Genomic DNA, 24255 nt, shown 5'->3' on the forward strand with positions numbered 1-24255 from the left:
TGTAAAGAAATATTCTTGCATGTTTTACTTGCACTAGGCTATGTGGCGACTGACAAGTTGTTTCTATAGCCCTTTGTGTGTTGGTGATATGTATCATAGTGCAAATTATTTGAAACCATTATGTATAAATTTAATTTTAAACTGTATATCGTGCTTCAGTTGTTTGGCTAACATGTTAAGGATCTTTTTGCCGCAGATGATCACAAAAAATTTTGAAGATTACCCAGAGCATCGGCTCAAGTTTTTTTCATTACTTCGTGCAATTGCTACACATTGTTTTCCTGCATTGATTCGTTTATCAAGTCAGGTTTGTGTTAAAATTTTCTTGTGTATCCGTCTTTTAACATTGTTTTTGAATCCCTGATATGATTAGTTTCTCTTTTATGAGGTTTCCTGTGTACATAATTTTATTGCTTATTTTTTTCTTTTCATGTTAGTGTGTTGTTTTAACTCATTCAAATGAGCTAACTTATTCTTGTCTCTCTCTCTCTCTCTCTCTCTCTCTCTCTCTCTCTTTGTTGTCCAGCAACTGAAGCTTGTCATGGATTCCATTATATGGGCATTTCGGCATACAGAAAGGAATATTGCTGAAACTGGGCTGAATCTTTTATTGGAGATGCTGAAGAACTTTCAGGTGTTGTTTACTTATTTTATTGGAAACCTGCTAATGTTTTATACTGCGGGATGCTAACAGTGTTTTTGGTAAATTTTCAGAATTCCGAGTTTTGTAATCAATTCTACCAGTCATACTTTTTGCAAATTGAGCAAGAAATATTTGCTGTATTGACGGACACCTTTCATAAACCCGGTTTCAAGTTGCATGTCTTGGTGCTACAACACTTGTTTTGCCTGGTAATTATCTCATAATGCCTTAAATAGTTGAGAAGCATACAGTTACTATGATTGATTCTTCCCCCCCCCCCCCACCCCCTCCCCCCTTTTTATTTTCTTTTCTTCAGGTGGAGTCTGGTGGGTTGACGGAGCCGTTGTGGGATGTTGCCACAGTTCCTTATCCATATCCAAACAACACGATGTTTGTTCGTGAGTACACAATAAAACTTCTGAGCACTTCATTCCCCAACATGACTGCAGCAGAGGTATATCGTAAAGAAGTTTGATCCCCTCCCCTGTTCCTTTTTGCCTTTTTCCCTCAATTGCATATGACTAATTTGAAAGGGAACTTTCAGGTCACACAATTTGTGAATGGACTGTTTGAGTCAAGAAATGAGCTCTCTGCATTTAAAAATCATATAAGAGACTTTCTTGTGCAGTCAAAAGAGTTTTCAGCTCAGGTAAGGATCTGTTCTTCGCTGCTATATTCGTCCTTTGAAAGATTAAATGGCTGTCTTTTATTGAAAATATTAGTTTTTCGTATGGTGATTGAGAGTTTAATTTTTGCACACTTGAGGCAGTGCTTATTTCTAATTTTAAAGCTTAAGATCGAATGATAAGTCAGTCTCAATGGTATGAGGGACCAAATTAGTTCACCGAAAAGGTTCAACTCAGGAAAATAGTTTGTGCATTACAAATGTTGCTTTATTTTTTAAACCAAGTGATGTGGTTCTTTGTTGTTACCTTGAGCGTATAATAGCCTTGTGTGAATTTGGTTGAGTAAAATAACATAATTTACTCGCTAGTGGATGGTTAAAACATCCTTAATGTTAAAATGGAACAATTAAGTGTAGGGGTCATATTTGGTTTTTTTTTTTTTTTTTTTGAAGTCCAGAGTAAGGCTGTTTGAAATATATAATAGGCTTTGTAGTTTACTTGGTGTTTGGATTTGTGATCTGGTATGATTTTCTGTGAACGATTTGACTTCTTTGTCTTAGGAATATTTTTTACTTCAAATTGTACTGACAATGGGTGTGCGTTCTGTGAATGCTTATTTTCGTGCAGGACAACAAAGACCTTTATGCAGAGGAGGCTGCTGCTCAGAGAGAAAGAGAGCGACAGCGGATGCTTTCCATTCCAGGGCTTATTGCACCCAATGAGATACAAGATGAGATGTTGGACTCATAAATGGCTGATGCTGATGTGAATCTAATGTCATGGACTTCTATAACTCAAGAGTTGCAAGCGGGCACCTTGATTCATTTTTACCAGATTCTGTGGATACGAGCAGAAAAGAGCAATTTTCCCTATGTGTCCCTCCTGTTCCCCAGAGTTTTCTTGTTGAACCTTGTATAAATCAGTTAAGGTACCTGGGTGCAATGGTTGGGCTGCCGGCGATACTGCCTATTGGTGGCTGTGTGTAGGTTATTTAGTTACTAATGTTAGGGGGATAAAAAGAGTCATTATACGGGTTTTGCTGGATCCAGCTTAATATTTGTATTGGCAGGATGAGATGCAGACAGTTTAAATGGCTCATTTTCAAGTATTGATGATTCATCTTTAGGTGTAACGTATACTAACCCTGGAGGGTTGTGTAGAAATTCAATCGGTTTTTATTGATAGAATGTGATATGTTTTGGTGTTTGGTTTAAGGGCTTCTTTCTTTTCCCCTACTATTTAAAAGTTTTTAGTGAACTCAAGTACTGATTGCACTTCCATGTATGGCATTCTATTGCTTCTGATTTTATCATATTAATTTGGGTTTATTTTTTCGACAGTAATATTAGTCTGGACTCTTAAGAGTTCCTCAAATATCTATGCCTTAAATCTGTCAATCTGTCAATTCAATAACTGGTGTATGTAGTCACAGAAATTCAAGCAGATTGGAACTTTAAAGGACTAAATGTCAGTTAGATATTTGGCATGCTGTTTCGTTGTTATTATTTATCAAAACTCGGTGTCTTTGTGGTTCTGAGTAGTTTCTATCATTTAGCCGGAGAAGAAAATTTATACCCTGGGCGGAAATGGAGAGGAGAGACCGTGGACTGTGGGAGTTAAAAGATATATGTAGAGGTTTAAGCCAGGAATAAAAAATAATAGATAGGTTGGACGGTGAAGAAGCGACCTCTGAAAAGTTGGGGAATGAAAAAAAGTAGGGAGAGTAGGTAAGAGACCAGTTGTATTTAGCTCCAAATCATTTGGATTCCACTTTCACACGGGCCAAATTCCTCCCGTGAAGCCAACAGCATTCTAGCGGCAAACATATTCAAAAGCTAATGGAGAGAGTTGCTGATTCTTTTCGCTTTTCGCTCCATAGTCTTGTTTCCACTAACGCCACAATAGACGTGTCTGTTAGCTTTTTCAAAATATATAGTGATTTGAGAACGTGATTTTTTTTTTTTTTTTTTTAATTAAAAAAAAAAGTAATTGAGAGTGATAAATCTGAGAAAAAGTACCATACCGGTGAAAAAATGTAAAATGAAAACGCAATTATGCTTTTAAAAACGTTTTTGAAAAAGCACCCTATGAGATACGATTTGAAGATTCAGTGTCTGCCTGATTTTTAAAATGCAATTTTCTTTAAATAATAAAGCTAAATGCCAACTTTCTTCGCGTTGTTATTTAAAAACACTGATTTTTTCATTTTTCCCACAAAATCTCAAGGCAAATGCGCTCTATTACTTCTTTTCAGTTTCATAAAATTGCTGCAAAAGTTGGGTTTCCCAACACTCCTAAAATTTCATTAGAGTATCTTTAATGCTAGTATCTCACATTCTCACTTGAAACTAGACCCATTCAATTCTAGTAAGTGGGAGAGGCAGTGCAGGGTAAGAGCATTCCCATCATGAGTAAAATTTTTAGCATATACCTCCTCAAAACCCAAAATTTTAGTATATAACAACTCATTTTACAACACACTCAATATCAAACATTCTATATTTTTTACCATTTCATTTAAATATTCTTTTTTTTTTTAATTATTTCTTTATTCTTCAATTATATTTCTCTCTCTCTTCCTCTATGTCACTCTCAACCCAGCGAACTTGACAATCTCAACGCAGCAAACCCATACCCACCCCATCCACCACCACCGGAAAAAAAACACCAACCACCCATACCCAAAAAACATCTATCCAACAAACTCACTCTTCCATCTCAACCCAGCAAACCCATATCCATCCCAATCACCAACACTGTTTTTTTTTTTTTTTTTTTTTTTTTGTCCCAGCCACTACTTTCCTCTTCCAAATCACAAATCAACCACCATCACAATCACAAAACCCAGATTGGTGAGAAGAAAGAAGAAAGACAGAGAGATAGACCCATCATGCCGGCGAGCAAAACACAAATACACACACAAACCCACCACGGCAAACCTCCACAAAAGCAAATCCATCACGCCGATCCATTGCACCATGACCCACTACGACCTAGACCCACAACCCAGAGACCCATGCCGATCACAATCTGAAGTCATAAACCCACAACCCAGAGACCCACGCCCATGCCGATCACAATCCGAAATCACAAACCCACAACCCAGAGACCCACGCCCACGCCGATCACAATCCGAAATCACAAATCCATACCCAGACCCATGCCGATCACAATTAGAAATCACAAATTTACAACCCACAAAATCTAACCACCCCGCTGTCAAGCTCTACCTCCATATTGGCGGCAACACTTCGAAGGCGTTTGGGCTTTGAAGTTCCTGACTGACAAACCTTGGAGGGGAGGAGCTCAAACCGTGAATCCAAGAGAAACAGAGAAGCTACGGGAAAGAGGAAGAGGAAAGTGAGAGTGGAGACAGAAGAAAGAAGAGAAAAATAAAAAACAAATGCACAGTTATCGTTGGAATAAAAAAATAATTTTTGGTTTAGGATTTGAGCTACAGTGAGGTTGTATTAATACAATCTCACTGTAGCAGTATCTCAAAATTTTTGAGATTTGAAATGTTTGATGGAGTTGGTTTTTTGGTGTATTGGTGCTAAAATTTAGCATTTGGCACTTTTAGTATCCTTAATTCCCTCTAAGACACAACCCAACTTGGTAGATATAAATTGCTCAGTAGAGTATAGTTAAAACTTGAAGGCACGTTATTTTTCATACAAAACGCCTTTTATTGGACAACAGCATCATAAGCAATGCATCAGCATCAATTTGTTTTTGAACAACAAAGCACATTTGTTTTGAATAGTGTAAATTTCATTCCTTTGCTGCATTTGTTTTTTGCTTCGATACTATCTGCATCAACGACTCAAAATTTCGAGCCGAGCTCCCTTCTGGTCCGACTGCTTCTTTGGCAAATTCTTTAAGGGCTTTCATCTTCTCCCTCATTTTCTTCCCTTTTTCTTTATATAAAATGACATCCAAGCTACTTATCACTCCATTCTTTGTGAGGATCCCACCCTCAACTTTCAGTCCCACTTCCAACATGGCCTCTATCAATTGTCCATTTAGCCTTTGATCACCAAAGAATGGCCTACAAATCATAGGCACACCTCCTGAAATACTCTCTAGCAATGAGTTCCAACCACAATGTGTTATAAACACTCCAACTGCACTGTGTGCTAGGATGTCCAATTGGGGAGCCCAAGGTACAATCAATCCATTTACTTTTGTTTTTTCTAGGAAACCATTCGGCAAATGGACCTTTGAATTGTCCCTGAGTGACCAAATGAATGGTACCCCACTAGCTTCTAAGGCCTCAGCTAGTGCAAAAAGCTCGTTTGGAGGTGGAGTTGCCACTGAGCCAAAGCTAACGTATGCCACTGATGCTGTCCTACGTTTCTCAAGCCAAGAGAGGCAACCGCTTGTATCTGAAGTTGGTTGTGAAACTTGTGGTGATACTAGGTTGAAGGGACCGATATTAAGAAATTTGTTGAACTTGGACTTGAAATGATTTGTTGTGGTGAGGTCCAATTCTTCGAAGGAGTTTAGGAAAACTGCGGTTGCTAGTGGTAGCATTTGGCCCATCTGGTGCAGCATGCGCGAGAAGACTGACTCAAGGTTCCCAAAAACTACACCTTCAGGCAAGTCACGGACGCGTATTTGGGACATTCCTGGGATGAATTTGAGAGTTTGGTTTTCACGGCCTTCAATTCCTGCATATAGATGGGTGTTGTCAATCCAATGTATGAGACTGAAAAATGCAAATTTCTCCGTAGAGTTTCAGTTTGGCACCAAAGAGGTACAAATGAAATGAGGACTAGACGGGCATTGCTTAGCTAATATTTTCATCAACTAACGTCCTAATGTAGACCTTATTCCCTAAATGACTTGGTTTGGGTCTAGTGCTCAAGTGCACTAGACTCATCAAGATCAAGATACATGACCAAAAATAGACACGTCCAAAAATGAATATATGTTATAATTGTGACGGGTCTAGTGCACTAAAGCACTAGATCCATTCTTTACCCTATCACTAAAATGTTGTAGCCATTGACTCATTGACCAGTGACGTGGAGTCCAAGATAGTAATCCTACACTTTAAAACTGAGATATATTACGTTGGAACATAATATATACAGAAACGTGGACACCATTCTTCTCCTTCAAGTTTTTAGGACACCACAATAATATTCCTTATTCATGATAGTCTACTGCTTTCCTGTAATTCAAAACCATTCTTTTTTTCCCCTCACCCTCTCTCATTAATCTCTCTCACAAGCTCTCTTAAACAGTTAAACCCATGACTTGACACTTGGTATAAGGATTAATTTAAGCCACAAAAATACGAAAGAGCTCAGTTTGTGAAAGAATAATGTTAAGGATATACAATTTTACAACATGATCCTTATAAAAGGATGTATCACTAATTACAATAAATTAATTAAACATTTATTTACTATGTTATTAAAGTTTATTAATCACATTTATTACTACATCAACCTAAAGCTTTTTGTAGCAATTTTAGCATTTTTCTTTAACAAATTAATTCCTAGATGAGTTTGGTTTTTGTCTAATACATTTGAACATTGGACGTAACACAAACACGACAAGTGTCTAAAATTGGCCACTTATTGGTCTTATGTCCCATCCAATACTCCAATAGACTAGATGAAAACCTCTCCCTTCTTGAACAGCCTCATAGATCATGGAATCAAGTTTTAAAACACAACCTATAAAGTTGGAAATGTATCCTATAAGGTTTAGAATCTCCAATTGATTGACTTAATAATGTTCATTATTATTATAAGGACATACATGTCAAGTTTATAGTCGTGATGTATACTTTAACTTAATAATAGTATATATTTTTAATATATAATAAATGAGAAATGATGATTTGAATCCAAATTCTTCATATAAGAAGAAGTAAGCAACAAAATTTTGGATATGAATCCGATGCAATAGATAAGGTTATTGTACTATGCAATTGCATCCATAGTTTTAAAAATTGGACCGGACCGACCAGTTGAACTAAGCACCAATCTGGTCCCAATAAAAAGCTCCAAAAGCGGTTAAAACTTGGTAAAATCGGGAATTGAACCAAAACCGATATTTTGACCATGCTAGTTTTAAAACAGTGATAGCATCTTTAATGTATATATTAAAAAAAAATATATATATATATATATACACGTGTGTGTAAAAAGTTAAATTGATTTTCTAATTCAAGAGTGAAAGTTAAAAGTAGATTTTTTTTTTAATGAATAAAAAAAAGTAGAATTTTTAACTTTCAACCTCAGTCACAATTGTATTGTACGATAGCCTAGATCTTAATCCACAAACTTCTAACCACAACAATAAAGTTTCAAGTGCAAGGTCGAAACCAAGACATATCTATACTACTGTTTAAGAGGTTTCTCCTTTTTTAATTCTTTATTTTTTAGTTTAAAAATACCCGTACACCTCTATGTTTAAGTAGAGACTAAACTAAAAGATAATTTAGTAAAAATGTAACTTTAATCCCACTAAAATATTATTTAAAAAATAGGACAATTTTCCTATTAATTTTCAAATTGATTCGTACACTTATAAATTAAATTCTCAAAATAAAAATTATATATATAAAATAAAAACACAAGAATTTTTTTTTTTTTTTTGCTAAAAAATTTTCAAATTGCTAGTGTATAATCACACATTTAATCTCATAGGTCCACCATCTATAACCACTCTTACAGTTAATAAATGAGAAAACTACCTCCAACTCCAATTGTCTCTCTGATGGGTTCAGTGTGAACGTGAGCTGACAGTGAGTGAGGCCCTGCAGTCCAAAATGGCACCCAAGGCACACCCATCTCCTCCGCCATCTCCGCCGCAAACCAGAAGAAAGCATCACTGACCAAGCAACTCACCTCCCTCCCCAACTCTGCCACCGCCGCCTTTATCCCCTTCCGAAAGCTCTCCGGCGCCGCCTTTACAAAAAGCTCAATATCTTCCTGTGGCTTTCCCACATGCACATAGCCCTCAGGCACACCATTCCACACATCATAGGCCTTAACGTTAAGCAGTTCACCACCATGTTTGGAGGTGGGAAAGATTTTGGTGTTGGATGTTGAGGTGTTGAGGAATGAGAAGTGGGTTTTTGGAGAAGCAGTGGCTAGACGGTGGATGATGGTGAGGAGTGGGGCGGCGTGAGTGCCGAACGGAAAGGCTAAGACTGCGATGTGAGGGTCAGTATTATTGGTCGAGGAAGAGGACATGGTTGATTTGGTGTTACTGTGATTGGATAAAGTTGATTACAATTTGGTGGAATATATAGTGTATGCTGTGTCCTTTTTGATGGGATGTATATATAGCAATGGAGTCATGGGAATTTTTTTTATAGGCTTTTTTGAAGTGCTCACGTGACGTCACCATAATATTCATGGACATTTTCGAAAGATGGGGATTGTAATTCAAGCAAAAAAATATGGGGACCGTTACATTAATTAAAATTAAAATGCCACTAACTACAGCTCCACAGTGAGAAAGAGGAATGCAAATACCATGCACCACATTTTGCTCTGCCAATTTTTTGTGTTTCACTTTATACCCCACCAGCCATAATTGGTGGAACATAAAAAGGAACACAAGAAATAGTATAGAGAATTTGTATTTCTCTTTCTAAAATGACATACTACAATTGATGGGGCATAAAATGAAGTATAAAAAGTAGTACAAAGGATTTGTATTCTTCTTTCTCTACATTGACATATCACAATTGGAGGAGTATAAAATAAAACTCAAAAAATAGTACACAAGATTTGTATGAGAGAGAGAGAGACGTCCATCTCACAATCTAACCTTTTACTTAGTTTTTTGTTTACTAAATAAATAGATAATACTAAAAAATTTGGACTAAACACTTGACACTTTATGATCATACAAATTTATTTTCTTTACTATGGGTAATGTATTGCATGACAATCTTTGGAAAAAAAAAAGTATTAAATGACAATAAAATTACTTTTTGTTTTTGGTTCTAAGAAGCTTGAATGCCAAGAAAAAAAAAATAGTAAATATTGATGATGAGGAAGAAAGTGTTAATAAAGAGTTAATTTTGCAAGATGATGAATATAATAATAACATTAACTTAGATGAAATTGATTAGATAAAATGATGAATATGATGATAAATAAATTATTATTTTGGCTCGAATGTCATATATTACACTTTTGGATTTAATTAATTTGAACGTGAATATTACAAACACATGTTAATTTGATTTATTTAATTAGTTTTATTGAAAATTATTACATAAATAATTATTAAAATAGTCATTAATTGAATATATTTCAAATTTGTAATGAATATAGGCTTTATATGTATATCTATATATTTTAGATGTTTGTGAACCTTATTATCTATGATACATAATATAAAATAAATAAATATTTCTTTTTGATAAACTAAAATAAATAAATATTAAATCAATTTATAATATGTGTGCGTTTGGGAAGCGCGTTTTGCGCTTCCCAGACGCGTTTGCATTTTTTTTTTACTTTTCAACTTTCCCAACTGATAACTTTGACTTTTCCCATGAATAGTATATATTGTGCACTGTTTACGGACCCACAAATTTCACTTTTTATTTACTTTTTTATTAAAAATGAGTTCTACAGTACTATTCACACATTTAAAAATTATTTTGTTACAGTATTTTTCAATTTTTAACTATATCCAAATAGACCTTACGTTTCACATTTTGATAATTATAATTATTTTTTATAATAATAATTTCATAAATTGAGAAATAACTATTATTTTTCAAAATCAACGACCTCATTCTAACTTTAAAAAGATGTCCCCAAATTCAAACCTGCAATAAGCTTTTATCATAATTTGTTAAATCGGTTGATTGTAAAATGTGACAAATCTACTATTTTTTCTCTTTACACACTACCTATCACGTCAAGAGCTATGACAAAAGTAGCACCTAATTATGGCAAAAGTTGCAGGTGCTAGGAATTTCTCAATATCAATTTCTCATTAATTACTGGTAAGTCTGCAGCCACCGAATTAATATTTTTAAAGCTTAGAAATTTCTCTCAAGAAGAATGGTGGGTTGGTTGATAAGAAATCAAACTGCTCGTGGAAGTCTAATTGTCATGTCAAGTTGAAGAATGGTGGGTTAGCCGTTAAGCCTTAACTTTCAAACATTTTACACCTTTTTCTTGAAGAACGGTGAGTACTTGGATTGGTTGTTTATTTATAGATTTGTTTCTTTTGAAAGTCGAGCTGACGTGGCCTGTTTTGGACCTCTTGGATGGACTCTGGACTCAGTCAGGACCCAAGTGAGTTAGATAGGACATTAATTGTTCTATTAGTTGACTGGTCATGTTCGAGACCACCTATTTATTTTTTATTTTTTTGCCGAACCTATTCTTACGCATCCCTTCCCATCTATAGCTTTTATTAGCCGTATAACTTTCTCTTTTGTTGTGAGTTGGATTTTTTTATTTTTTGGGAGAAACACACACATCCATAAGGGACGCAGGGAAGAGTAAAGTGAAATGGAGAGAAAGAAGAAATGAAATAAAAAATGCCAACGGTATTATCAATGTGCAGTAGGTCTGACGGGACAACTGACTGCAAATGGGTCCCATAAAGTCACCAAAATAACAACAATGCCATTCAAATTCAGGAGCATTTGGTAACGTCGTTAGAATAAGGTTTTTTTTTTTGAAAATAAGTACGAATAAAAAAATATGTAAAAATATATGTAATGTTATTTAAGCACTGAAATCAATTATGAAAACAAGACTTAAAAAACTTCTAAAATAACATTTTGTGTGTGGGCCCTGCATGTTTTGAACTATGGGTAAAATAAATTTTAATATGAGATATGTTTATTCTTGTATAGCACGAGAGAGTATATGCTCTTTATCTCTAACTTAGCATCCATGGAGTGTTTCTATGTCTAATAATAAATGAACACATGTATTAAAATGACAGTTCAGAATACTCAGGTCACTTAAAATAAAAGGACAAAAATGCCCTCTAAATATTTCAAAGCCTAGCCATTAACAACACATATTTCCCCTTTTTGCAAAATAAAAATTCTCTCTCCTCCAAACCTCCATAGTCGTTGCCTAGCATCGCCACCAGAGCTATGTTGTTGAACATCATTAGTTCCAATAAGACAGGCATTTGTTTGGTTGGAAAACCCCTAGAAGAAGTGCTACATTCATAACATTTTTCACAATATTTTTATAACAAATCATAAGTGGTAAATTGTTATTAATTTTAATTTAAACTTACCAATGAAATTATTTTTTTGCACATCAATAATAAACTTTAACAACTTACTATTTATGATTTGTTGTGAAAATATTGTAGATATAGCATTTCTCTTGGGAAAATGTTAAGACATCTTATTATCATCACAATATTTTCACAACTGTTGAGGTGTCAATTCTTTACAAGTGAAAATAAAATATAACAAAATTATAAAGATATTATGAAAACGTTGTGTTTCTAGAAATTGTTTTTTTGATTTGGTCAACTTTGTTGAGCCAAAATTCACTATTTCACATACAGTTTTCTTGGATTGACTTTTTGTATTTTTTTTTCTTTATGCACAATTTTAAGTAAAAATACATAGTTTTACCCAAAAAAAAAAAAAACTTTATGATAAAACACTTTTCATCCTTTATGTTTAGAGTTGTTCACAATTCCTCCTTTAAACTTTAAAATCAAACAATTTTCTCCTTAATATTTTGGAAAAGTGCAAATATGTCATATTGTTATTCTTCCAATTAAACCTGTGGGGTCATAAATCCCAATGATATGCATTCACCTTCTGTACTAGGCCTGAAGCGCATGACGAGACCCATAGTTGCATATGAAGAAGGCAATGGTAATCATGGCAGCCCAGGAAATCATGCCGAGGACAATTCTGTCATCGGCTAGCCAAGGCCGAGGTTGATATAAAGAGACTTTCCGACAAAAATAATCTTCCAAAGTAACCCAGGGAAGAATATAAGTATAGCAAGCAAGCACACTGGAGTATGGTGGTAGAGCAATTCCAGAAAAAGCTATAGCTTCCACATTAAATGCTCCACAATTAATACTCTGGCCGCATTAAATGTGGAAGTGATACTCGAGCAGTGGCTTTTTAGACTCACAGCTACGACCTAAGAGCTTTGGGAGGAAGGTTGATGTGACAAAGATCAGCAACAGCAAATCTGACATGCACGTGTACGGTAGAGATGAATGAAGAAAATAGTATATAAGGAAGAATGTGCTCTGAGAAAGGGGGGGGGGATTTTTACCAAAAAAACATTGTAGTAACCTAAGCTAACTTTGTAACTATTGTCACTGTCACTCAAGAAATAATAAGTGGAAACTCCTCGGACTAGTGTCGAGGATTAGATTATTTGCCTAAATCCATATTCGTTGTACTTATCCTTTCTTTAAATCATAATCAGTCACTGTTACATTCATCAAAACCCGATTCTTCTACTCACTCTCTATAAATTTATTGTATTGGGCTTGTTGGGCTTGAGCTGACTTATCCTTTAGGAAAAGTGCTCAAATCTAGCCCCTACAAAACCCTAAAGAGAAGCTTATGATTCTTAAAATATTTCATTGTGTAATTCTAAAATACTCCCACTAAATTTTAACATTCCCAAAAAAACAAAAAAAAAAAAAATCACATATTTTGAGTTTTAAATGGTAGTAATGCTTGGAAAATTAAAATGATGATATAAGGTGTTTTTATTTGTTACCTAAAGAACATTGATTTTCTAAGTTTAAATCTTTGAAACTTATAATTTATTTAATGGAAAATTTGATGAAACATGCATTTTGTTATCTTTTTTTTTTTTTTTTTGGGTTTCCTTTTCTTAGTAAAACTCAGTTGCTTATTGTTCCAAGATGATGATATTTGTTATTGTAAAGCTGTAATTTCTAGCTAGCTTGTTGGCTTTAATTTCGTACCAAATTTGATTATAATTTCTTCAATCATTTCCCTGTATGTATGTTGGTTTATTTGTAAGGGATGAGTGTGAGAAATTGGTGAAGAATCAAGCTTCAAAAGATGAATCAGTGGAATTCGCGAGTAGCTCGAGAGAAGCAACCTGTGAAAAGATCACATGTGAAGCACATGACTAGAAGCCGAAGAGTCATGCCAGGCTATCAAGTTCGCGAGTGTATCGCGAGAAGGGCCATCTCGCAAAGTACCCGCGCAAATCTCTGTTTGGAAAAAAGTTTATTTGCTTTACCAAATTCTTTACCCACACTATATATACCCTCATTACCTACGAATTGTAAGGAGTGCTTTTCAGAGAGAAAACCCTAGCAAATACACTTGAGAGCTGGAGATTATTATACCCACAATCATCTACACATTTCCTTATGGTTTTCCTCAAACTCCTACCTCTCCATCTCTAGATTCTTGAGATGTTGTTAGTCCAAACATTTACTACACTCATTTTGAGTGTTAAGTGAGATTTCTGCTGGGAAGTATTGGAAGGAGTCATTCATTGGTAGATGCAATCAGGTTGAATTGCGGGATCCGGAAAGCTAAAGAAAACAAGACTCTAAGAAGTCCATTGGTAGCAGGAGCTTGGACGGCTCAAGTATATGGGGTAGACTAGGCTTGGATGGTCTTTTGTTATTCGTGTTCTCCAACTTTATTCTCTAGTGGATCGATTTCGACTTGGAGGGTCGTAGAGAGGTTTTTTCGCTGAGTTCTTCGGTTTCCTCTTTGATAACACGTCTTGGTATTATTTTGTGTTTGCATCTTTTTTCCCTATTCTTTAAACTTTCATTTTATTGTTGATTATGGATGAATATGGCCTAGGGTAGAATTATTTGTTCATTGCGCTTATTTACTCTTGTTTCGCACTTAGTTTAAGTAGACTAAACGCAATCTAATCGTAATTTTTATTTGGGGGTCTGAACAAGCTCTTGTGTTTAAGCACAAATCTGAGCTTTCAATTATCATTCTTAGAAGTTTTTAGTGAGTGGATGTATTGCATTTAGCAAATAGATACTAAGAAGTTATTATAGTAAAATAGATATTCATATGTTAAATAGCTACCCTATCTTTATGTTTGATCAAAATTCTTATATGAATGAGATTTTTTTTTTTTTTTTGAGAATATTAACTTTGTATGACATACATTTTTTTATATATATAATTTCATATTTCTTTCAATAAAAATTTTATCTTAATTTTCTCACTCAAGAGATAGCACGTATTTTGCATGTGCCACCCATGCTAATTTTTTAGAAGAAAATATAAATTACATTAAAACAGCTTAGCTAAGTCAGTTTAACAATTACAAAACCAACTGCCTCTTCTTGGAAAATCAATAATAGCCCCTGCCTCTTAGGTATATTGGACCACTGGTACCTCTCATGCATATAAGTGCATAGGATACACCGGTACAGAAAGGGACAAAACCAATTGCCTCTCAAGTCTCGTGTATTGGACCATTGGTACCTCTCATGATATAACCATTTGGGGTTCAGAACTGGAAAAGAGTTCAAGTAGGAGCATTAAAAAAATTGTTATAAGCTCTCCAAGTTCAAGTAGGAAAATATTTCCAAAAAAAATAAAAAATAAAAAAGTCAGAGCGAACAAAAGGGCTTTATTAGAGTGGGTACACTACCAAACCCCGAAAAGTTCACATTATTACCATATTTTTATTTTTTGGTATCAACAACCAAGATAGTGGTTGTGTTCCTCATTCATTGCACCTAATTGTTCTATTTTGGGTCTCACTCATGGAAGTTAGTGGTTCGCTTTCATCTTAAGCTCAATATTATCTGCATGCAAATATTTGTTTGACTTTCTTTGCTTTAATTGTGCCATCTAATTAGGCCACGCAGCCGTTAAGCAACAATCAAGTTTTTGTCCTCACCAGTATTTTGCCTTATTGCTAATTTTTTTGATTGTTAATTTTATATTTGAATCATGGTCCTTGACTTTGGAGATGTTCTTCATGGAATCAATGGAGGCATCCTAAATCTCACTACCTAACCTAAATGAATATACACCCAAAGATACAAAACAAATTAAGCATAATAAAAAATGCCTCAAAAGAGATATAAAGTAAGAGACTCTCCCCTTATTAAAATTCACTACGAGATAAGAGTTAAATAACAGCCCTCTAATAAATAATTTTTTTAATTAAAAAAAAAAAACAGCTTTCTCCTTACAAGTCAAAGACTAAAGGAGGTGGAGTACCATACCGAGCCTCATTCCGCTTATTCCAGATCATCCAACTTGTTGTGAAAAATATTGCAATCTCTAGTTCATTTTTCTTTTGCATAACTTAATTAGCCACATCCACAAATAAAAGATTTGTGGAATGAGACATAGTCCTCCATAAGCATGTGGACTTCCAAACCATATCATAATATGTACACCTTAGCAGGATATGGTCCGTTGACTCCACCCCACCCGCACAACAATCACAACCAGCATCCAACAATATTTTTCTTCTAGCAAGGTTAACCTTTGTAGGCAGTATATCTCTACAAGCTCTCCAAATAAAAGTTTTGATTTTATTACATACCTTGGCTACCCAAATCGCTTTCCAGGTTTTATTGCATTGTGAGTAATTGGATGATTGGTCATGAGAAGATCACAATTGTTGAGTTTGCATCATCTTGTATGCACTTTTTACCGAATATTCACCCATGTTTGTGTATGCCCAAGTTTGGATGTCTTGCACCACTCTATTGCTCAAAGGGATGGCTTTAATAACTTTGGAATCATGTGGGAGAAATACATGATCAATCATGGATACACGCCAAGATCTAGTAACTGGATTACTGAGGTTATCCACTATGGCCATTGTTGACATTGTGGAGCATGGGGCTACCACTTTGAATGATGGTGGAGTTGGAAGCCATCGGTCTTGCCAAATTCGAATTTTATTTCCGGTTCCTACTTGCTATCTCAAACCGCTATCCAAGACAAATTTGGCAGCCACTATACTCTTCCATGCAAAACTCCCTGAATTAGGTGAAGGAGCATCAAAGAAAGATGTGTTGGGAAAGTACTTTGATTTGTAGACTCGATAGAACAAGGAATGGGTATTTTTCATTAGTCTCCAACCTTGTTTGGCTAACATGGCTAAGTTGAAAGAATGAAGCTCCCGAAACCCAAGTCCTCCCATTGACTTGGGCATACACAGTTTAGACCAACTCAACCCGTGAACTTTCCTTTCTTGCATCTTTTGACCCCACCAAAATCTGCTCATCATCCCTTCAAGTTCTTTAAGCAAACCTTTCGGTAACAAGAAACATCCCATGGCAAATGTGGGGATAGCTTTTGCCAGGATTTAATCAAAATTTCCCTTCCAGCCTGAGACATCATCTTTTCCTTCCATCCCTTTAGTTTACTTCAGACTCTTTCAATGATTGGAGCAAAAGCTGCTTTTTTGTTACGCCCCACTATACTAGGTAGCCCCAAATACTTCTCATATTTTGGGACTGTCTCTGCACCCAATGCTTGTTTGATTGCTTCTTGAGTCTCAAAGCCAGTATTGCTACTAAAGAAGAGAGAAGTTTTATCAGTATTAACCTTTTGTCCTGAAGCAGCCTCATATAAATTAAGCAAAGACTTGACTTGTTGGCACTCCTCTACTGAGGCATGACAAAATAATAAACTGTCATCAGCAAATAGGAGATGAGAAATACATGGACCACCTCTGCTAGCTGCCATTCCTCTTATAATTCCGTCTGTTTTTGCCTTTCTAAGCAACGCAGTAAGCCCCTCAGCACAAAACAGAAAGAGGTAAGGTGACAGAGGATCACCTTGTCTCAGTCCTCTTGAAGGTAAGATATAACATGTAGGATTGCCATTAACTATAACAGAAAAATGAGCAATTGTTATGCATGCCATTATCAATTGCACTCATTTTGCATGAAACCCCATTTTCTCTATCACCCTTTTTAAATAATCCCAATCGACCCTGTCGTAAGCTTTGCTCATGTCCAATTTAATATCTACTTGACCTATCTTGCCCCCCCCCCCCTTTTTTTTCATACTACACAAAGTTTCATATGCAACTAATATGTTATCTGTAATTAATCTCCCCAGGACGAAAGCGCTCTGAGAATTAGAAATTAAATTTGGGAGGATAAGCTTCAGTCAGTTGACTAACATTTTAGATATGATTTTGTATAGCACATTACACAAGCTAATGGGACGATATTGTGTGATTAATTTAGGATCTTTGGTTTTGGGAATTAGTGCTATGTGGGTATTATTTATATTACGAAGTATGATACCATAATTTAGACAAGATAGCACAGCATTGGTTACATCAGCACCCACTATATGCCAAAACTTTTGAAAAAAGAAAGCAGTCATACCATCAGGGCCTAGAGCTTTTGAAGGATGCATTTGAAATAAGGCGACTCGAACCTCTTCTGGATGAAAATCTCTCACGAGCCAATCATTCATCTCCTCCGTAACTACTCTAGGAATATGGGCCACCACTTCTTCAATAGCATTTGGATTTGAAGATTGGAAGAGAGTTGAGAAGTGTTGAATTATCATCCTTTCTATGTCGCTTTGTTGCTCTATCACCGTACCATCCATTTCCTTTAGCGAGACAATTAAGTTTTTTTTCCTCCTTGCAGCTGCTTTCGCATGAAAAATTTTTGTATTACGATCACCTTCACACAACCAACTGATACGGGATCTTTGTTTCCAATAAATTTCTTCTTTCTCAATTAAGTTACGAATTTCATGCCTAAGGGCTTCACATTCAGCCCACGATGCATCCCTGTTGTTTTCCTCAAGTACTTGCAACCTATTTCGCTTTTCCTTAATTTTTTTGCCTAAGGAACATAATGAATTTTTACTCCAGGCTAACAACCTCTTCCTGCATTCTCTTATTTTATTACACACCTGGAACATAAGACTTCCATTGAAGGAAACAGACCAAGTATTTGCAATTGCGTCCTCACAGCCTTCATCTTTCACCCATGCTTCCTCAAATCGAAATCATTTTTTATACATCCCAAATTGAGACTGCGATTGCCTTCTTAGTCGCACCCCAATGGCCATTTGATCAGAATTTGAAAAGCTTAAATGATGAACATCAAAGTGAGGAAAAAGATTATACCATTCTTGATTAGCTACCCCACGATCGAGTCTAACATATACCCGATCCTGTTCATCTCTCTGATTGCACCATGTGAAACGAACACCTTTAAAACCCATGTCCCTTAATCTACAATTGTCCAACACTTCTCGAAAATTTGCCATGTGCCACTCACTCCTTGGTTCCCTTCCTTCTTTTTCCAGGTTTGCTGCAGCTCATGCTATAGAATATTTGGAAGCTAATTATGGAAATTTGTCTTGAGGTTGTAAGATAACTTTGTTTCCTTTGGCTTTCCTTGTTGTAATCTTTCTTTTAGCTACTATCTTTGTTAGGTGTAGGAAATGTTCTCAGCTAGTCAGGTTGTTTCGGCTCTCCCTATTGCTGCCTTGTTATTGTATATTTTTACTCTTCATTTGAATAAATTTCTGCCGTTTATTCTTAAAAATTCTATTTCAATATATCACTTGTATTCCAATTCATACGTGATTTTATATTTAAATTGGACCAACTTGGAACAACCCTAACAACTTTCATTTTCAAGACAAAATATCTAACAAAAGGCCAAGACTTGCAATATATTTAAATCAATAAAACAAAGCTAACATGACCCATTATTTGGAATTGTTTTATGCTAGTGCATACCTCTAGAGTAAAATAATCATAACTTCCTCAAAATACTCTATATTGCATTATGTAGTAATAAAAATGATCATTTGTCTCTAAAAACATCAAATTAAACAATATTTGATGCGTTAGAATTAGAGACACATAGCTTTCCAATGGTTTATTGCTTGAACTCTAATTCTTATGAAATTATTCCAAACTTACTTTTAAAAGTGCCACAAAGATGCTGATTGAGGTTTCGTAAAGACTTCAATTAATTGATGTTCAAGTTTGGCTAAACTATTTGAATTTCCTTGAGACATTTTGGTGTGAGGAATGGGCTGAATAAGTAATGACAACATATTGTTCTTAGTTTTGTGGTCTGCAACACCAAACTGTTCTCCGTGTTGGTACATGCAATGACTCATCCTTGCAAGGTTCATCGCAATTTCAATAAATGTTTGATCTCGTTCTTCATTTATTTTTTTTCATACTGTACTAATCAAATACTTTACATATACATGAGCGTCCTTTCACTAGCAATAGTTTCATTCATGTAACATTGGATTAATTTAGGAACATCACTTTTCTTTAATTCTTCATGAGTTTCCTAAATGAATAATGATGGGGAAAGACAAGTATAACTCGTCCTTGAGTGGTCGTCCATAGAATGTATAGCTCGTCCTTGAGTGGTCGCCCATAGAATGTAAGATATCATGACAATTGGGCCTGCTCTTACTCACCCATTGTATTATTCATGGGGTGCCTCAAGGGAAGCTCATCTAGACTAAGGAAGGTCGTCCAGATATGGATGACCCTTCAATACGTAGGAATATTTCTAAATACAATATTTCTAAATACAAGGTTTATCTATAAGAGCTTATTAATCAGACCACGTGTAACTATTTTAGTACATGAGTGAGATCCTGATTCATCGCTATACCTTCTTGCCAAACACTTAACTTCTAGTGACAGTTATAGAAGATAAGAGTAAATATTATAACTTCTATAGCAATTGGAAGAGGTGAGTGTAAACCCTCTGACCTCCACAAATATGGGGGAAGTTACCACACAAGTAACCGCTTCTAGAGTACACCATATAAACACTCATTCACAACAAGTAAAGGTAAGTGGTGACAATTCCCAATAAAGTTGGAACTCTAGAAATTCAAAGAGAAACTAACTTAAGCATCGGAGGGTTCTTAGCCGGTCAACCCTTGTCTCCTTTGATTGTTTGTTTTCCTTTTCAGGCCTTCCAGATTATTGAAGTCTGGAGCATTCAGCCTATTGATTTTTTGTGCCTCATCAAATAATAATAAATGAAAAAAAAATCCAACGTAGTTAGGTTAGGATTGTGTGAAGTAGTTGAAAGTATTCTTAATGAAACTCTTAGGATAGTATGATTAGTATACTACAGAGGTTCCAAGATCATCCGTGAGTCGTAAAATCATTAATGACCAATGGATTATTTAGGGCTCTCTTCCAAGCCATCCAAGACTTCTTCTTTTTTTTTTTTTCTTTTTTTTTTTCTTTTTTTATTGGATTTGTGACAATAAATAAGCACACATTAGTATAATTGGTGTTGATATTGAAATCTATAAAGTTGTGATTTACAACTATATTTTATGTTGGCTCTATTCCATGACAAGAAATTGTTGTAAGTGCATTAAATTATTTCCTTGTATTTTGTGGGATTTTATTGTATTGGGTTTAGTATTAATTGTGTTGGTGAAGAATCGAGCATGAAATGAAGATCAGTGTAGTTTCACGACTAGCTTGCAAGAAGTTCACGAGAAAGGTTCTTGCAAAAAGGGCACGCGAGAAGCATATGTTGGAAGCTAAAGAGTTAAGTGTCAGGCTGCAATTTGCAAATACTTCGCGAGACAAGCCATCTCACGAGGTACCCGCAAAACTCTCTGCTTGGAGGATTTTAAGTGTGACTTTCTTACCATTCACCTATACTATATATACCCTTAGTACCCACAAAAGTAAAGGAGACTATTTAGAGAGAAAACTCTAGATAGGTTTCTACAACATAACAGACCCATCTTTTAGAGAGAGAGCTACTCATCCTTTAGTGAGAAATCATTGTAGGATTTTCTCCTTCCCTCTCCCATTGTCATACCTTGAGAGGATATTTGTACCAAAACACAACCCATACCTATTCAGAGTGTAGAGAGTGTTTTGGAACTGGGAAAGTTTTGGGGATTTGCCAAAAGAAGCCGGTGAGGCTTGAAAGATGCAATCAGGCGATATTGCGGGATCTGAAAAGTTAGAGAAGACATGACTTTGAGAAGTTTGTTGGTAACAGGAGCTTGGAGGGCTCAAGTACATTGGGTAAACTAGGCTTGGAGGGTCTTTTGTTATTCATGTACTCTAACTTTATTCTTTAGTGGATCGATTTTGACTTGGAGAATTGTGGATAGGTTTTTCACAGTGTTCTTCGGTTTCCCCTTCGATAACACGTCTTGGTGTTATCTTGTGTTTGCATTTATTTTCCCTTACTCTTTAAGCTTTATATTTATTGTTGCTTGCTTGCTTATGGCTTAGAGAGTAGATTCGGTGATTGCATTTCATTTACTCTTGTTCCGCACTTAGATAAGTTAGAGTAAAAACAATTAAGCCGTAATTTATTTTTGGAGGTCTAAACAAGCTCGTGTGTTTCACACAAATCTGAGCTTTCAAAATCCATGCATTCTCAAGGTATTCTTCAAGGTTTGGTATATATCCATTATAGTACCGCTTTGCCTCTAGCAAATAAGATCACATAAATTTAGCCACTGAAATAATTATAACGGGACCATGAATTTGAGGAATTAAAACCATCATGTCCTTGAGAAAATGTTACTTTTTTTAAACTATCGAATGATGTGAAATTCTTGTTCCTTAAGGGGATCAAAAGCCATTTCATTAACGGAATTGTAGATAATAAGAAAATATATCTTCATATAATCCGGAAGTCAATCAATTGCATTGATCTCCCATCTGGAATCACAAAGAAATTAAAGAGTACATTTAAGTCTTTATGTCAAAGATAGCTTTAAAGGGTTTGAGGTGTAATACTATTTATTCAAACCTCTCAATGACATCTGTAAAAAGATAAAACCATCATGTCCTTGAGAAAATGTTACTTTTTTTAAACTATCGAATGATGTGAAATTCTTGTTCCTTAAGGGGATCAAAAGCCATTTCATTAACGGAATTGTAGATAATAAGAAAATATATCTTCATATAATCCGGAAGTCAATCAATTGCATTGATCTCCCATCTGGAATCACAAAGAAATTAAAGAGTACATTTAAGTCTTTATGTCAAAGATAGCTTTAAAGGGTTTGAGGTGTAATACTATTTATTCAAACCTCTCAATGACATCTGTAAAAAGCTCAAGTTCATAAAAAATGCCATATACATCATAAACATCGGCAACTGTCATTACTATATTGTGCACTCACCTTGGTTAAAACTATCCTACTATATCCAAACTGAGGTTCATATCAGATCCACTAACAAGAATAAATACTCCATATTAGTCTATACCTTGGTAAATTTTTCTCCAAGCGCAATGTTCCTCCACCACCTTTTATTAATCAGACAAGAGAATATATATCATTTTTTAACTTTAAATTTTAGCCTATAATAAACTTGATTATTTGTTCATGTGGCCATGAGATTTTATTTTAATTTTAGTATTCATCATTCTACACTATAAATCTTTGATAGAGAATCTATATAATCCTTCAAGGGTGGTCTATAAATAAGTAATTAATGTATTAATTATGAGTTGGATACAAGTTACATCTGTTGAAATTTTAAGAAATGTTACACAACTCAATATTTTTTTATTTGGATGCAAATTGTGACAATTCCATCATTAGATTGCATTATTTTCGTATATTTTTCATTATTGCAAAATTTTAAGGTGATCAAAGATCAAAAGTCATATCATCAATCAATTTTTTTAAATTCAAGTTTTTGCAGTTTAAAATAATGCATAAAATATGAGTTTAAGGATTAAATGATAAATAACATCCGATTGGCATGAAAAGTGTCATGTATTTTAAAAACAAAATATATAATCCAACAATAAAGTTTTCAAAATATAAATTTAATAATAAGTTATTAGAAGGTGTAACAATACTTAGAGTTACACTATGTGTAATTTGAAACCAAATTATTAATTATGTGTCAAAAGAAGTTCAACTTAATGTGAAGACTAAAAAGCTTTTTTAATCTTGACACTTGTTTTAAATCTTCTTGGTGGACTGGTTGCAACATATTGAAGTCTATTTCTGCAAGCTCAAGAAAGATAGGGTTCATGTCTTCTTTGCTTCTATATTAATCAATGAATCACCTTGTTTCTGTCCTTGTTATCCGCCAATGCAGTGGAAGCTCTAAGGCATGGCTCACTATAGCAAAAAGATTTTATCTTTATTTTTCTTGACGTATTCTTCAAGGTGCTTGTTTGAAAAATCTCTAGCTTTCTCCAAGCTATTCTCACATTCTGTCAAACGGAATGAGGCTTCATACAAGGATAGCATACCCTTGGTATCCTCACAAAGGCATGCATTGAAATTCCCTCTCTCATTCTTGAAAATATTGAAAACTCCTGCAATAACCAACCCGTGACAATCATTAATTATATTATGGTAGTTTGTACACTATTGGATTTAAGAAATAAAATCTAAACCATGAAACATACTCTCTTGATCTTCAGCTCTTGTTGTATAGACCTTCCAAGATTCTCTTCATTTCACTCTCAAAGTGATAAGACATCCTAGTCTTTGCAAGGTATCTATCAGCTCCAGTTGCTCTAAAGGATCCACCACTTTGTGAATCATCATCCTCACAGATTCCTTCAACATATTACTTTGTCCAGTGCAAGTTTCTCCCTACATCACAATTTTATTATTAACAAGGGGCCAGTCAACTTCCAAGTAATATATAGTTACAAGCACCGAGTAAAACTAACAATTCTAAACAAAAACAAAATGTACCACATATTCGTTTCTTAGTGACTGAATGTAATTATAGTGCCAAATGGAAGGGTGGTAATTTGTTGATCGCCAAACAATAATGGGACTATTTGAAATTTTGCTAGCTGCCATGTGTTGCTCAATAACGAGGTACAATGCTGCTGCTGGATTTTTCAAGTGAGACAGTAGCTTTAGATGGGGGAGGTACTTATGAAATCGCAGATAGGGGTTGGTTCTACTCTCTTGAAATTGCAAGTAGAGAGTGAAGAAGGTAGGTTATATATACAAGAGACATCCACCTCTTTAATATGGTTTTTTGGATTGAATGGGTTATTATAATTTAC

General features: G+C 35.0%; 2 protein-coding genes and 1 pseudogene across 2 annotated transcripts in view; 1 reads left to right on the forward strand and 2 right to left on the reverse strand.

Annotated features, from left to right (window-relative positions):
- LOC111985143 (protein EXPORTIN 1A) overlaps positions 1-2483 on the forward strand; it is a gene marked incomplete in the record, with an annotated part of 30212 nt that extends 27729 nt beyond the window's left edge. Inside the window, 6 exon segments of the mRNA XM_065779500.1 lie at positions 197-307; positions 527-634; positions 715-852; positions 960-1097; positions 1188-1292; positions 1897-2483. Coding sequence (XP_065635572.1) covers positions 197-307; positions 527-634; positions 715-852; positions 960-1097; positions 1188-1292; positions 1897-2019 — 723 coding nt within the window.
- Positions 2484-4865: 2382 nt separating this feature from the next.
- On the reverse strand, positions 4866-8577 carry LOC111985672 (anthocyanidin 3-O-glucosyltransferase UFGT). Its single transcript, XM_024017332.2, has 2 exons — positions 7982-8577; positions 4866-5939 (listed from the first exon to the last, which is right to left on the reverse strand). Exons 1-2 carry the CDS (start codon positions 8481-8483, stop codon positions 5041-5043), a joined length of 1401 nt encoding a protein of 466 aa, XP_023873100.1. The 5' UTR covers positions 8484-8577; the 3' UTR covers positions 4866-5040.
- A 14546-nt stretch (positions 8578-23123) lies between these two features.
- LOC111985406 (myrcene synthase, chloroplastic-like) lies at positions 23124-24043 on the reverse strand (annotated as a pseudogene).
- Between the last annotated feature and the right edge of the window lie 212 nt (positions 24044-24255).

Source organism: Quercus suber, unplaced genomic scaffold (assembly GCF_002906115.3).
Source record: "Quercus suber isolate HL8 unplaced genomic scaffold, Cork oak 2.0 scaffold_13, whole genome shotgun sequence".
Lineage (NCBI taxonomy): Eukaryota > Viridiplantae > Streptophyta > Magnoliopsida > Fagales > Fagaceae > Quercus > Quercus suber.

What these genes read in the sequence shown, in the direction of transcription:
- LOC111985672 (XM_024017332.2), bottom strand. Translation starts at nt 8,483, where the DNA reads ATGTCCTCTTCCTCGACCAATAATACTGACCCTCACATCGCAGTCTTA. An exon ending in AGAGACAATTGGAGTTGGAG is followed by an intron (nt 5,940 to 7,981) that starts GTAGTTTTCTCA and finishes ATCTATATGCAG; the next exon opens with GAATTGAAGGCCGTGAAAAC.